This window comes from Biomphalaria glabrata, chromosome 2 (genome assembly GCF_947242115.1).
Source record: "Biomphalaria glabrata chromosome 2, xgBioGlab47.1, whole genome shotgun sequence".
Classification (NCBI taxonomy): domain Eukaryota; kingdom Metazoa; phylum Mollusca; class Gastropoda; family Planorbidae; genus Biomphalaria; species Biomphalaria glabrata.
The window spans coordinates 2145604-2161007 of record NC_074712.1 but is presented as its reverse complement, the minus strand read 5'-3'; the positions used below and the strand labels follow the sequence as shown (position 1 = coordinate 2161007).

The following is a 15404-nucleotide window of genomic DNA, read 5'->3' as shown; positions in this document are numbered from 1 at the left end:
AGTGGTTGATAATGAGAAGTAAAATATTAGACAGAGAAAAGTTCTATTAAATTTCCAAACTTGATTTCTAATTGCATTTACTTCATGGGGGAATTTAGTCATGCTGATGACTTTGTTCAATCACCAGTGATTTTATTCGTAGTTGACTAGATGTATTGTGGTAAGCGTGGTTGAGAGGCCAAGTGCACTTCAACTCTTGGCTTGGCATGGCTACCTAGAAGGGGGCTCGAGGTTCGACACCCGACTTGGGCAGAGCTGTGTTTACTGAGCGCCTAAAGGCAGCACGGAAAACCTACTCCTAGATACCCCCTCCCCCCCCCCCCCACTGGTCCGCAAATGAGATTGGACCAAATGCGCTCTGAGCACGCTATAAGCATGAAAGTAGCGCTATATAAAAGCTGTAATAATAATAACAATTGTCACACAATAACAATTTTGAGGCACAGCGTCCTTGATGTTATCCAAGGCAGAATAGAAATGAGAGTGTAGGTCTGCGCTGGATGTGGCAAAATATGTAGGTCGCTGTTGGGACAGCATAGCCACTTGAAGTACATCACCCCTCATTAACCTTCTGACTCGAAGACATGCCTTATTTTTATTTATTTATTTAATTGGAAAAAAAAACCTCTACATTTTAAAAACGACCGAATCAGAGAAAGAAAATATGAATGTGTTCCTGACAAAGGTAAGCTCCCCCAGGGGGCCGATGCAGTAGTAAGAAGATTATATCAGTAAAAAAAAGGTCGGCAAAGATTGCCCTTACTTTGAAATGTATCCTCATTTAATGTTAGCAAAAAGGCCATGGTAATGTTTTATCACGCTCACATCTGCAATGCTTAACGTTTTAATATCACTGCTTGGTATGGCAATCAGAACATTAAAACTAAAAATAAACTTTATAGAATCCTAATTGCTAGTAAAATCATTGGCAAAGACAAACCCCAATTTGGGCAGTGGTTTGAGGCAAACATTCATAAGAAAGGTAAAAGATTCTAGAAATAAAAAATCACCCTTTGGGTCAGCATTTTGTAATTTTACCATCACAAAAGAGCTACAAGACACTAATAGCAAAGACTAACAGAAACAAAAACTTTTTTGTCCCACCGGGAATCATAGCATTATATAAAATTAAACTATGTGATATAAGCATTTCATATGTAAATTATGAGTGAGTCTGGTGTGAATGTATATTTTGTTATTCTGTAGTTATAATGTTTTGTTAGGTGTAATGCACAGACTGTAAGATAAATTTCATTATGGATAATAAAAATTATTATTTATTATTATTATTATGTTAGAAAAGAACGAGTATTCATTCTCTGGCGCTTCCAGGGTCGAGTTTCGTTAAAGGAAAACAAAATTCATCGTAGTCCCTTTATCAGTTTCCACTGAGGAATTTTCTGGTGATGTGGCAGAAGTACCGCCCTCTGACAGGCAACGAGAATGTTCCTGAAGGTGTCTGTGATGTCATTTGTTATTATCCCCGCGGTTGATATGACAATGGGGTATATTGTTGTTTTAGATAATTTTCATAAACTCTTAATCTCCAAGTCTAGATTCCCATATTTACGTTGTTTTTCCAACTCAGTTTTGTTTTTAAATTATGAGATAGTGGTACGGCGATGTCAATAATGGTAGCGGCCTTTTCTTTTTTATCGATGAGCAGCAGATCAGTGCGATTAAAATCAACCGTTTTGTCAGTCAAAATAGGCCTATCCCAGTACAGTATATGATCCGTAGACTCAAGAACCTCTTATGGTGTGTTTTTGTAATAATAAGTCGGAGTATCCTTACCGATCCAATTGTGTGTCAAAGCCAAGTGCTGATGCATTAACTTTGCAACTTGGTTATGGCGACCTAGGTAGGCAGATTCCGATAGAGCTGAACATCCTGCCATTATGTGGGAGGGACTAATCTATTCGAACGCAGTAGGTAAGACAATGTCAAAACTACTTGATATTACATGTGAATAAACGTAAGTCACTGTTATTTCCCTTTGGTTCTAAAAATAGAATTTATTGATAAGTAACATTAACGAAATCTCAGCACTATAAACATGTTCTTACTAATGAATATTAATTCAGAAATGAAATATCAATCTATTTAATATTTAAGCTATATAAATATTAAGCCAATCACAGGCGTCTATGACGCTTACATAGTTCCCTTTACATTTTGTAGTCCAGCCAATGGAACACATCTTTAAAAACCTTTAGCGCATAAGATAAAGGTAAAACAATATAAAGAGACGCTATCAGTGGATAAGTGGTTAAGCGCTTGAGTTTCAAACCTGATGTCCTGGGTTCGAATCTCTGGGAGACTCAGATTCTGAATTTCGAAAGAGCGCCATTGAGGCCGCCCAATTCTATTGTTCACCTGACTTTAGATGGGGAAAGTAAATTCGATTGGTCATTGTGCTGGACACATGACACCCTGCTCGTTAACAGTTAGCCAAAGAAACAGATGACCTTAACATCATCTGCCCTGATCACACAAAAGGGAAACTTTACAAATTTTTACTTTATCAATATAAAAACAAACAAAAACGCTGAAATAAAATGGACGACCCAGATTCACAGATTTATGCATTTTTTTTTATTACTAAACTTTTCGACTAAAACACAACATACTTTGAAATATCTTCCTATACTGAGAGCTCATATTGTAATAAATAAATACATTCACATTCGCGCCGCAAGTACCAAACAAAAACAGAAATGACCAGACGGCTTGAAATAAATTTGCCTGCTTCCCAGAGACGCTAAAATCTGGCCTGATAGCTGTGAAGATTGACACCAAGACAGTGGGAAAGAAAAACACATTTTGAAGTACCGCTAAAAGGGAGACAAGTTTTGACAACTTCTTGTCCTTCTTGGAAATTGCTTGGTGCTGGTTCTTGGTCATCGTATTCTGTCTCCATCTGGACTGTTGGTTTAGTTGGACTATAAGCAGTACTGTAAATATAATGACCATTGTAAGAGAGGTGTCGTAGAGGACTGCATGTATAGTAAATACCATCGCCTGGGTTTCTTCGCTATTGCTTCTAATGACAAGCCCTAACATCGTGCGATTTTTTCTCGGGTAGAATCTGTATTCCATATAGAAAGACAAACAGAGCGGTATAACTATAATACCATTCAGTAGAAAGATGAAAAATAGAACGACAGATGTTCTCAGAGGGGTGAACATTCTCTTGACTGTCAAAGGTTTCAATACAGACATATACCTGTGGACGGTCATAAATCCTGTGATAAATATCGATACTTTTGAAAGGCTTGCGCTAATCCATCCGTTCACTAAATATAAGATATCGCCAAATACAAAGGGCACGTCCAAAGTATCGATATTAGGGTTCACACACACGGTCATCCACAAATAGTTGATTGATTTGACCAGATCGACAACGGCCACCGCGAAGAAATTAATGTTTATCGTGACGTGTAGACCTTGTTTCAGAAACACACACATATTGAGGACGTTGGACGCCGTTCCCGTCATGCCTAGCACAGTAGTGAGAGCTATCCGGTTGACGATGAGAAATATAAGAGAATCATAGTAACCGAGGATTTCTGTGTCACCATTGGTGGGCAGTTCTCTTGCACACGAACTTGACGAGACGTTGAGATTAAGAGACTTGTTACAAAGTTGTGTGTAGTTGACCACAGAATCCATCCCTGAAATGGAATTAGATTGAACAAGAAAAATTTCTTTGGCTATAAAAATATTTTACAACTCTAGAAAAAATGAGTGGTTAAGCGCTTGTCTTCCGAACCTGGGAATCTCGATAAATAGACTGGGATTTTGAATGTTAGGGATTTTTAGGGCGCCCCTGAGTCTAACCAACTCTAATGGGTACCTGACTTCAAGTTGGGGAAAGTAAAGTCGTTGCTCGTTGTGACCACATGACACCCTGCTCGTTAACCTTTGGCCATAAAAACAGATGACCCTTAACGTCATCTGCCCCAGATATTGCAAGGGCTAAAAGGGAAAACTTTACTCTTCTGGTTTGCAGAATTGTAAATGAAGTTGATATCAATCCCGATTTGTGAGTCCTTCTTGTGTCGTATAGTTGCAATGGAGGCAACTACCACTTCAATTACCAAAGTGCAAATTTTTTTGCGAATTGTAGAATAAACTGTTCTGAAAAAAAAATTATATTTAAATGTTAATTAATGTAAAAAAAAAAAGAAAAGCTTAACTCTTTCTCTCCTAACTGACGATTACAACGTTGATTCCAACAGAACGTGTTAAATAATAACGGAGAGAAAGAGTTAATGCTATTTTTACTGATAAAGATACAATTTGTTTATTAGAATGTACTTTAAAGTTTTTAGCAGAAGCGCTATCGGACTAGCAGGAAACGTAACTCTGTACTAACACTGATGTTAGTTATTCCGCCTGAGACTGCTATAAAAACCCAAAGCAACCTTCCCAAAAACTCCCGAAATTAACTATTTCACTCCTAACAGACGATACCAACGTTGATTCCACCAGAATGTGGTTAAAAATTACGGAGAGAAAGAGTTAATACATCCAGGAGACGCGGTGGTTGAGTGGTAAAGCGCTTGGCTTCCGAACCTGGGGTCCCAGGTTCGAATCCTGGTAAAGACTGTGTTTTTTTTTTATTTCCAGATCTTTGGAAGCCTCTGAGTCCACCCAGCTCTAATGGGTGCCTGATATTTGTTGGGGAAAAGTCAATGCGGTTGCTCGTTGTGCTGGCTACATGACACCCTAGTTGACCGTATGCCACAGAAACAGATTACCATTACATCATCTGCCATACAGACCATAAGGTCTGAAAGGGGAACTTTTACCTACTTTTTAAAATATCTTCCTTAGACTTTGAACCTCCGAATCCGCATGTCAGATGAAGTGAGGAGATATATCCCAAGTCTCTTCAAGCAACGTAGTGACAGTGTGCATGAAACAACAAGTACAACGACTGCTGACAGCTTTTATAGCTTCTTTCTATATCCCAGATACAAAAGATTTCCCTCTTCCTATTGTTGTGGGCCAATCTTGTAGGCTATCTGACTTCACTTATATATTACTAATTATTACTTCACATTTGGCACAGAACGTTACAAGTTAACAATAGACTTAATAACGACTTTAACTTGTATAAAATGAGACCTTTTATTTATTTATTCACAGTAAACTACTTCTGTACTATCGCCATGTTGCTTTCTTGTTCGCTACGTCATTAGTCTCTCTTTCTACGTCACTACTTTTACCGTCGCTAAAACTATACACAATATATTTGTCTAACAAAACTAACATACTCTCTATTCAATAAAATAACACTATAAAGCATGATAGTAATACACTTCTCCTGTACTTGTTAATGTAATCATGAATACAATTAACAATAACACTAGTAGTATGTGCATTTAAATATGCACACTAGAGTTTACCTTCTTTAATACGTATATCTGATAATACTAGAATGTCACGGGAGCACATAAAGAATAGCAGCCAAAGCAGAGTACATAGGAGAGTTGTAGTTGCGGCCCTATGCTTTCCTCTGGGGGCTTCACAGGAATACGCAAATAAAGTAAGTAGTACCTTTATCTTGAAGGTACCAAACAAATGCCAGCAATACATCCAGTCCAATGACATTTGTGGATTCCCTACAAACATTGCACTGCTAAGTCCAAGAGGATGAAATACCTCTATTTCTATGCTAGGTAAAGTATCTTTAATTTGTCATATAACAGTTGGACTTGATACTAGGATTGTATCTTTAATTTGTCATATAACAGTTTGACTTGATACCAGGATTGCATTTGTATTCTAGTGCCTGCTCGTTAAGAACACTTCATTTCGTAAAATTGTAGTCTGTGTAGTAGATGACTACATTGCGATACCTCTCACACTAACACGCGTCCATTTCATTATCTTTTTTTTTTTTCAGTTTTAGACTTTGGTAAAACTGGCTGGATCTTTGGGCGCCTCTGAGTCCCACCCAGCTCTAATGGGTAACTGACATTATGTGGGGAAAGTAAAGGCGGGTTGTCGCTGTGCTGGCCATATGACACCCTCTCTAACCGTAGACCACAGAAACATATGGCCGTGACAGCATCTCCCCTATAGACCACAAGGTGCCATATGACACCTTCGTTAACCGTAGGCCACAGAAACATATGACCTTGACATCATCTGCCCTCTACATCTGCCCTCCACACATATGACCTTGATATCATCTCCCCTATAGACCACAAGGTGCCATATGACACCCTCGTTAACCGTAGGTCACAGAAACATATGACCTTGACATCATCTGCCCTCTTTCCCGCAAGGAGCCAGATGACACCCTCGTTAATCGTAGGACAGAGAAACATATGACCTTGACATCATCTGCCCTCTACATCTGCCCTCCACACATATGACCTTGACATCATATGTCTTCTAGACCACAAGGTCTGAAAGGGGAACATAACTACTTACTAAAGCTGGCTGGACAACATCAAAGACTGGACCGGCCTCTCTCTTGATATCCTGCTATGAACAGCTGGTGACCGGGAAATGTTGAAGGATTTGGTTACGTAAACTGTCGCAGCGGCCCAACGATGGACGTTAATGGACAGATGATAATAATATAAAGATAAAGATGATCATTTGATGATTCGTTTGTAGTGAGTCACGTGATCTCTTTGTAAAATCAGAGTGTATCGCTCCGAAGTTTCAGCAACTAACTCTCCATTAGACTGATCACTGAGGGGTTGAACGAGAGACTTCTATTTTAAAGAAGTCAGTATCATATTTCTTTCTGCTGTTATCTGAGAAGCCGTGTCTTATTATAAGTAGTACATGACAACCAGATATTTATCTGAAATTATTATTTTAAACGTATCATTAGTCTTGATAATTGAGCAACAAATTACAAAATTAATAATTTTTTTTTTTGCTACAACAGTTATATTTTTTTAACCTTTTAATTGTGTCGTATTAAGAGCAATAAATTAAAAAAAAGCTAATAGTAAATTCTAAAAGTGAAACATCATGTCATTAACTAAAAATAACAGACAGTCAGACAGACAGTCAGTAATTTCCAGGTCTTTGCTTCGTCCCTAAGTACATATTTTTTCAGACACAATTGACATCTGCTACGTGAAACCATCAATTAGTTTTTATTAACACGAGCATTGATGTTCGCACAATATCTTATTAACCCTATTTCTTGCAGTGTCCTCTTGAGAAGAAATCACAGATTTAAGCGGGTCTAAAGCAACAAAGTGATCGAATCTGATTCCAGGAGAGACAGCCTGACTTATGACTTCACAGTTTGTGTTTGGCGGCCATGTTGATTGTGTGCGTGGCTTTTTGTTTCGTGGCTAAAGAGAGAGGCTTTTTCTTTCTTCACGTCTGGTGGCGAGTTGTTTTTGTTTTTAGAGAAAAAAGAGTCTAGACCTTGAAAATTGACTATTGATGCTCGCATATTATAATTTTTGTTAAAATCGTACGAACTGTAACAACATAGCACACCAGTTTTTATTGCTATACACAAGAGCCCACAGCAGATTATTTTACTGACTTTTTCTTATACTGAAGCCAATATTGTTCTCCAGTTTGGTAGTTGAAATATGAATGTGTTTGACTTTTTTTGGAAGCGATAAATAGATATGAAAGGGTTAAATTGAGTAATTGACCATGTGCTAGTTACAGGCTAAGGTTATTGAAAAGGTAGACAAACCTGTACAGTGACTACATAACTAGACAGAATATAGATCTACCCACTTCAGATCTTTTCTGTTCTATAGCCCATGTCTGATCGAGCAGTTTTCATTTAGTAACTTCATGTATCAAATCTCACAACTGGCAGATGCAGAATTAGTAGCTTCTGACACTACTAGAATAATTAACTATCTATAGAAAATCAATCCTTAAACAAGAAAATATTTAAAAAATTGGCATGTAATTACATTTTTAATAGATCCAGACCAACAATGATAAATCTGTTCCCTCCCCTGGCACAGCGGATATTAGAGCGTTGGCTTGACGAGGCTTAAGCCCTCGATTTCGAATTCAGGTCTTTCAACTTTTTTATAAAGGCATTTAAAAAGCGATCAAGGCAACATTCACACATTTTCTCCTCCCTCCTCCCTTTCTTTTCCAACTGGTCCAAAGAAGCGATAGGATCAAAGTGTATTAGAACTCTAAAAGTATGAAATTGAGCTAAACAAGAACAATTGTTAAAAATATGTCTAATGGCATTGAATTTTTATTGGAAGTCTAGATCCATTACAAATGTAGTTAGCCTACATTAGGTTTTGAAACTATTTCATACTATTACATGTAATATACAGTTTGTTTTTTTTAAAGTATTTTTTTTATATGTTTTGTGTTGACTTATATGGAAAGCTAGTCAATAGTGTATGACAATTGATTTTTTTAAAAGTGGTATTTTTTTAAATATTTGTTTTTTGTTAATTAACATAATAAATATATTATAGCTTTTATGTAGCGCTACTTTCATGCTTATAGCATGCTCAGAGCGCTTTGGTCCAATCTCATTTGTGGACCAGTGGGGGGGGGGGGGGGGGAGGGGGTATGTAGGAGTTGGTTTTCCGTGCTGCCTTTAGGCGCTCAGTAAACACAACTCTGTCCGAGTCGGGTGTCGAACCTCGAGCCCCCTTCTAGGTAGCCAAGCTAAGCACACTTGGCCTCTCGACCACGCTTCCCAGTATAACTATGTATCATTATTTTAGCAGATTTAAAACAACCGAATCGGAGATTTTTATCTATTAAAAATAACAAAGTATAATTATTTATTTGTTGTATCTAGTGTACAGAAAATAGCAAGTGTTCATAAATTAGATTTTGCTCAATTCAGAAACTATATGAAAGATTTCGTGGACTGTACAGAAACATTAAAAATGAATTTTCTACGATTTTTGTGCTTGTAGCTCAAACTTTTTTTAACAAAGCTTTTTTTTAGCTCTGTCAGTCTGTCTGTCACGATTTTTTTTTACAGGTTTTTTTTTTATTTACACGTCTCATTCTAGGGTGAAATTGAAAATTTGCACGACTATTTAATATCGATGGAAACACATGAATCAATGAAAGAAATTATACCATTTCAATAATTAATCAGAGCAAGCAACTCTACAACAAGAAAACAGGAGGACACAGTTTTAATATCAGATGAAACACACACACGTTGAACTCTCTCCGCTGTCATTGTGTACAGGTTCCTTTTCAGCGGCCATATCCAGCAGAAGTGAAGTCTTTCTCTACAGCCCTGTTCTTGTCTCGTGCGGACTCGAGCGATGGTGCGCATCAGAAGCACCGAGAGAAAGACAGAGCTTCAACAGTGACATCTTTGACATTGTTTACAATTGAAACTACATCGTAAAAAAAACAACAACATTTCATGTAAGTGAAAAGTAAAGTACCCTACTCACATCTTGCGGTCTATAGATCATCTGTATCTGTGACCCACGGTTAGCAAAAGTGTCATGTGGCTAGCACAACAACATATCGCCTTTACTTTTTCCCTACTAGAGTGAGGTACCCATTAGAGCTGGGTGGACTCAGGGGTGGCCTAAGTCAGGTACCCATTAGACCTGGGTGGACTCAGAGGTGGTCCAAGTCAGGTACCCATTAGACCTGGGTGGACTCAGAGGTGGTCCAAGTCAGGTACCCATTAGACCTGGGTGGACTCAGTGGTGGCCTAAGTCAGGTACCCATTAGACCTGGGTGAACTCAGAGGTGGCTTAAGGATCCTAAAATTCTTTATCGGGAGCTCTCTGCTCAAAAGCTAAGTGCTCTACCCCTTCGCCCGACGCGCCTCCACATATCAACAGTTAAATGTTACTAATGTTGCTTTATTGTTTCTTCATTTTTTTAAATAGTAAATTTCAAGGCAAGGCCGACCTTAAGCATAAGCGAAATGGGGAGCAGCCAAAGGCCTCCGATTGGTGGGGGCCCTGCACAGGTTTCAAAACAGATTTTTAGAGAAGAAATAGAGAAACTTTACCACATGTCGCTTTTAGAGTACACTAGGTTTTTAATACATTGTGTAATTTTTTTTCGCTGTTTAATAATTTTATTTAGGGCGGGGGGGGGGTCTAAGCAGTGGCGTAGTAAGGTATCCGTTTGCCCTGGTTCAAGAACATCTTGGTGGGCCCCCCTCCAACTAATAAGACATATTTTGTGTGTAACAAAAAAATGAGTAATCTAAATGTATAGACATTCCAATGTAAAGATCTTACCTTTTTTCTTAAATAAGTAATTATGTCATAACATTTTATTCAGTTAGGACTGTATATAAGTAATAGTGTCTTAAAAGTCAATGTTTTTTATAACTTCATAACAGAGTTAAACCACTTAAAAGTGTTTCAAATGATAAAAAAAATTGTTCTACCTAAGTTCTAATGTGGGCCCTAACTGGCCATGAGTCATGGGCCCAAGCGTCATGAGCTCCTTCGCGCCATGGTTGTTACGCCACAGCTCTGAGCCCCTATCGGTCGTGGGCCCGGCTTCATTGAAGCCCTTTGCGCCAAGAATGCTACGCCACTGACTAGTAGGCTACAGCGCAGACTGTGACGTTGGATCCAGGATCTGTGCTGGTGAGACAGACAGACAGACAGACAGACAGAGAAGTACATCGTAGCTATCGGGGGGGGGGGGGGGGCTGTCAGGTTTAGGAATTATTTGTGTTGTTGAAAAGCTGTACACAATGAAGGTCCCGGGGTTCAACCTGACAGGAACATCACTCACACACAGTCATACATAGAGTAACCAACTATGTGGATAGTTTAAATAACAAAAAAAACATGAATTTAATTGTAAGATACTGATAGATGTATATGTACCATGAGAATGAAAAAATGATGAATAGATAATATATACATAACATATATAAATAGATATTATTCGGTAATTCATATAAGCACCTTGCCACTGCTGCCACTTGTCACCGTGATTTTGTAGTCAACCAGACGCTGAACCACTGACGTCACAATACTGCCAACATCGGCAATAATAAAGTTAGACCTCAGCTGATCCCAAATGATACCAACTGATGTGTAACGGCCCTGACACTCAACGCCGTCGACGATTGCCAATCTGACAATGGCACTAAAGACTGTAAAATATATTTCGGAGACGACAAGCGACGCCCACACTGGCATAGAATCGAGCTCAGTACATACAACTCCAACACTGGCATAGACTTGAGCTCAGTACAAACAACTCCAACACTGGCATAGACTCCAGCTCAGTACAAACAACTCCAACACTGGCATAGACTCCAGCTCAGTACATACAACTCCAACACTGGCATAGACTCGAGCTCAGTACATACAACTCCAACACTGGCATAGACTCGAGCTCAGTACATACAACTCCAACACTGGCTTAGGATCGAGCTCAGTACATACACCTCCAACACTGGCACATTATAAACGAGATAACACACAATTCAACCTCTATTCCAAAACTAGAATCAACGACAACCTTATATAACATACAATAAGAGATATCACCACAAAGTAACTCACCCTAAACAAGGGTCCAACAATCTTACTGAATAATACAAGTTGGATGGCTGCATGGTCGTGCGGTTTGCGCGCTGGACTGTCGTTCGGATTTATCGACGGTAGAGGGTTCAAACCCTGCCCGCTCCCATCCCCCGACGTCCTGCGGGAGGTTTGGACTAGGAAGTAAACTATCTTCAACTCTGAAGGAACATCCGAAACATGTAAAACATTTTACGAGTCCAAGAAACTAATACAGACTAATAATCTTTTACGGACCAACACGCCGTCCGTTTCAACTAAATTCAGAGGGTGAACTGCCTCAGGACAACGAATAACCAATAAATGTCACCGGACTTTGTGACGTAGCAAAAACAATTCCAAACAAAAACTACAAGGCTCTCTCGCCCCAAGTAATACGAGTAGAGGAAAAAAACTAAACAGAGCTGGGGGAAAACAAAAGATACTTGTCCAAACAACGTGACAGGGGCAAGTGGAGGGTATGCTGCTTACTTTACTTGCATTAAGTTCCCGGGTCCCCCCCTCCCCCCACCTGAACAGTGTAAACCAAAAAAAAAAATTCTAGCATATGAACAACGAACTATAAATTGAATACGAATAAATGTCATCGAAGATAAGATCGAACTAAATCATCGATCATACAACAATCGATCAAAACGAACAATGTTTAATAATAATTGATAATTGTAAAGTAACAAGATATTTCATATGTATCAATCTCACGGTGGTGAACCAGGACATTAATAATTGTTCAAATAACAATAACACACCTTCCACACGCCACACTCCATCTCGGTGCCCTACAGAACAGCAACTTCATACACCTCAAACAGTGCTAGCTAAAGACACGGCTCCAAGGGCGGAAAGGCGACACTCTTCCCCATAGCCCCCTAACCTAACACCCTGAAACGAAAAGTAAACCTAGATCTAGCGATGCCGCTACAACAAAGAACTTTTCAATAGCGACACCCGTACCGAAAGATCAGCCTACTTAATAAACCTACGTACTTACGTACCCTTAAAACTGGGAAACAGTCAATCAGCTCACAAAAGAAGCTCTCTCTCTCTCTTGCGGGAACTAAGGATGACGTAAACACACACACACAATATTCTAGACAACGTGGGAAGCGTGGTCGAGAGGCCAAGTGCGCTTGAACCTGGCTTGGCTTGGCTACCTAGAAGGGGCTTAAGGTTCAACACCTGAGCGCCTAAAGGCAGCAACTCCTAGATACCCCTCCTCTCCACTGGTCCACAAATGAGATTGGACCAAAAGCGCTCTGAGCATGCTATAAGCATGAAAGTAGCGCTATATAAAAGCTATACTAATAATAACTACACGCACCAAAAACCAACTACTTCCTATACATTAAAACACAACTATTAAACACAAAACGAAAACTTCACCCGCGCAAGACAGTAGCCAAGTATTAATGTCTCAGGAATTACCATATTCTATTTCCGTAATCACATAGATTAAAGAGAACACTTTATATTAGTATTATTACTATTTTTTTTTTTTACATATTATAGTCCCTATTGTCGAATGATAGGTAGGCTAACTTGATATATTAATAAACATTAACTCACTTCTTTTTAATTATTATCAATGTTGATGGTTTACACCTAGTTCTATATCAATATATCAATTTCAAATACACATTTGTGTCCGGAGTTTGATTTAATAATTGATACAATTCTTGATTATTGTGTTTCATTACTTTATCGTCATCTCTGATATTAGCTTTATACATCCAGTATTAAAACGTTAATCTACCAAAACCAAAACTTATGTTGATTTACCAGAAAATGGAATCGTTCAATATCTTGTACATGGGCCTTCCTCTCCCCTTTCGTTGAGGATCCCACTATCTGACACCAGTTGCTGTAACTTAGACAAATAAACTCTAGAAAATGATTATAAAATAATAAAATAGAATGTTTAGTAATCAAAAAGAAACTAGATCTAGAGCCACACTAATCACATCAGAAGCGTCCTTGTTTTCATCTCTAATCATCGGCCATCTTAATTCCTCTATCCTTTTGCGTCTCTGTCCTGTGTCTCATGGTGCACAGTCTCGCACCTAATGAAAGTGCGCAACTTAGAGTCATAATAATACATAAGTAGGCCTATATTTTAAAGGAGTGAGAACCACTCTAGCCACCAAGAGCTGGTATCAAGTTCTTGACAGAAAACACAAACTCTTTTGTACTATTGTTGGTTAGACTTTCAATCAGATAACAAAAAAACAAAAAAAAACTTCGAATGGATGGTTTTGAGGTCATACGATGAGAATGAGTGGAATTGGCATCGTATTGGTTTCAAAATCAACCACCGCTGGAATCCGCTCACGGAATAATTTAAATCGGCCCTCGCTGAACCTCCAAGAAAACATTTAACTTCAATATTTCATTTGTCCTTGACAAAAATTGTTTAGCCCCATCTCACCCCTGAGGTGCTGTAGGTGATAACGTTTAGGAGCTTAACGTGTAGGACAAAGGGTTGGTTGCCACCTAAAGCTAACGAGTTCCCCCTCCCCGAGGGAGAATGAAAACTCAGAATTCAAACCTCTGCTGCCTCCAGATAAATATGATTTTTAGATATAGACTCTAAGGCATATTTGATAGGACATACAGTCGCTTTTTTTTTGTCGGCGCTATTTTAAATACACAATTTAGTCAGCGCTACTTTGTCTTACGAAATTTCGGCATATAACCCAATTTCAGTTATGTGTGCATCTTAAAACAAGATTAATTCTAGGCATTGCTATTTATCATTCAAGATTAATTCTAGGCATTGCTATTTATCATTCAAGATTAATTCTAGGCATTGCTATTAATCATTCAAGATTAGTTCTAGGCATTGCTATTTATCATTCAAGATTAAATCTAGGCATTGCTATTAATCATTCAAGATTAGTTCTAGGCATTGCTATTTATCATTCAAGATTAATTCTAGGCATTGCTATTTATCATTCAAGATTAATTCTAGGCATTGCTATTTATCATTCAAGATTAATTCTAGGCATTGCTATTAATCATTCAAGATTAATTCTAGGCATTGCTATTAATCATTCAAGATTAAATCTAGGCATTGCTATTTATCATTCAAGTCTATCTTTGTTCGTCCATCCTCAGTATGAGCATGAAAAGAAACACATAATGTTTCTGTCTCTTTGTTTCAAGTCTAAAACTATAAAATCATATCGGAAATGTTCACGTCGGATGTATTCAGACAAGAGTTAGCAGGCAGGACCTTTTGCTTTGATTGTAAACTATCGCAGCAGGGCCGGATTTAAGGGAGGGCAGAATAGAGACTCTTTCAGTAGAAGACTCGAAGACCATTTTCCCTGTAAATAAACGTTTAAACGGTTTACTAAAGCGATATCCTGTTCCCTTTAAAGGGTAACTCCGATGGTTTTGACAATTTTTGATATAATATGTGTTTTGATTTACAGATAATGAATATATGATTCTTGTTTTTTTATTTGCAAGAATAACTTAGTAATTGATGTTTTTGTGACATAATTTTTCTGCGCATCCAAAACAGTCAGATTTTCACTGAATTTCTGTGTGACGTCACGACGGTGCACTCAAATCCTATTGATACTCATTGATAGGGAGGCGAAAAAGAAATTATCTTTGATAAAAAAAAAATTTTCGTTATTACATCATTAAAATACTTTAAAAGAAATTTCTAATGGTGTATTAATTATGACTGTATGTTTGACCGTAAGAAAATTATGATTTTTTTGTGCTGTTTCGACCTAACATTGGTTGACATGGAAAAAGTGATGAGAGAGCTTGACGCTGGCTCAGCCGGCGAGACACACCCCCAAGGTCAAAAGTTAAAAAGTTGGAATTGAGTTTCGTAGACGATAGATCTACTTATTAAATAAGAAATTT

The 15404-nt window shown here is 38.2% G+C and overlaps 1 protein-coding gene across 2 annotated transcripts; it reads right to left on the bottom strand.

The window, feature by feature from the left end:
• Nucleotides 1-2595: 2595 nt before the first annotated feature.
• Nucleotides 2596-13530, bottom strand: LOC129924816 (tachykinin-like peptides receptor 86C). 2 transcript variants are annotated; one of them, XM_056022104.1, is made up of 3 exons: nucleotides 13302-13530; nucleotides 6448-6829; nucleotides 2596-3674 (listed from the first exon to the last, which is right to left on the bottom strand). In XM_056022104.1, exon 3 carries the CDS (start codon nucleotides 3670-3672, stop codon nucleotides 2602-2604), a length of 1071 nt encoding a protein of 356 aa, XP_055878079.1. In that variant the 5' UTR covers nucleotides 3673-3674; nucleotides 6448-6829; nucleotides 13302-13530; the 3' UTR covers nucleotides 2596-2601. The 2 variants fall into 2 exon arrangements, 1 of the variants encoding a protein (XP_055878079.1); XR_008776753.1 differs by lacking the exons at nucleotides 2596-3674; nucleotides 6448-6829 and adding an exon at nucleotides 9106-9344.
• Between the last annotated feature and the right edge of the window lie 1874 nt (nucleotides 13531-15404).

Bases quoted from the DNA above. Each gene is read 5' to 3' on its own strand.
- LOC129924816 (XM_056022104.1), bottom strand. From the start codon at position 3,672: ATGGATTCTGTGGTCAACTACACACAACTTTGTAACAAGTCTCTTAAT.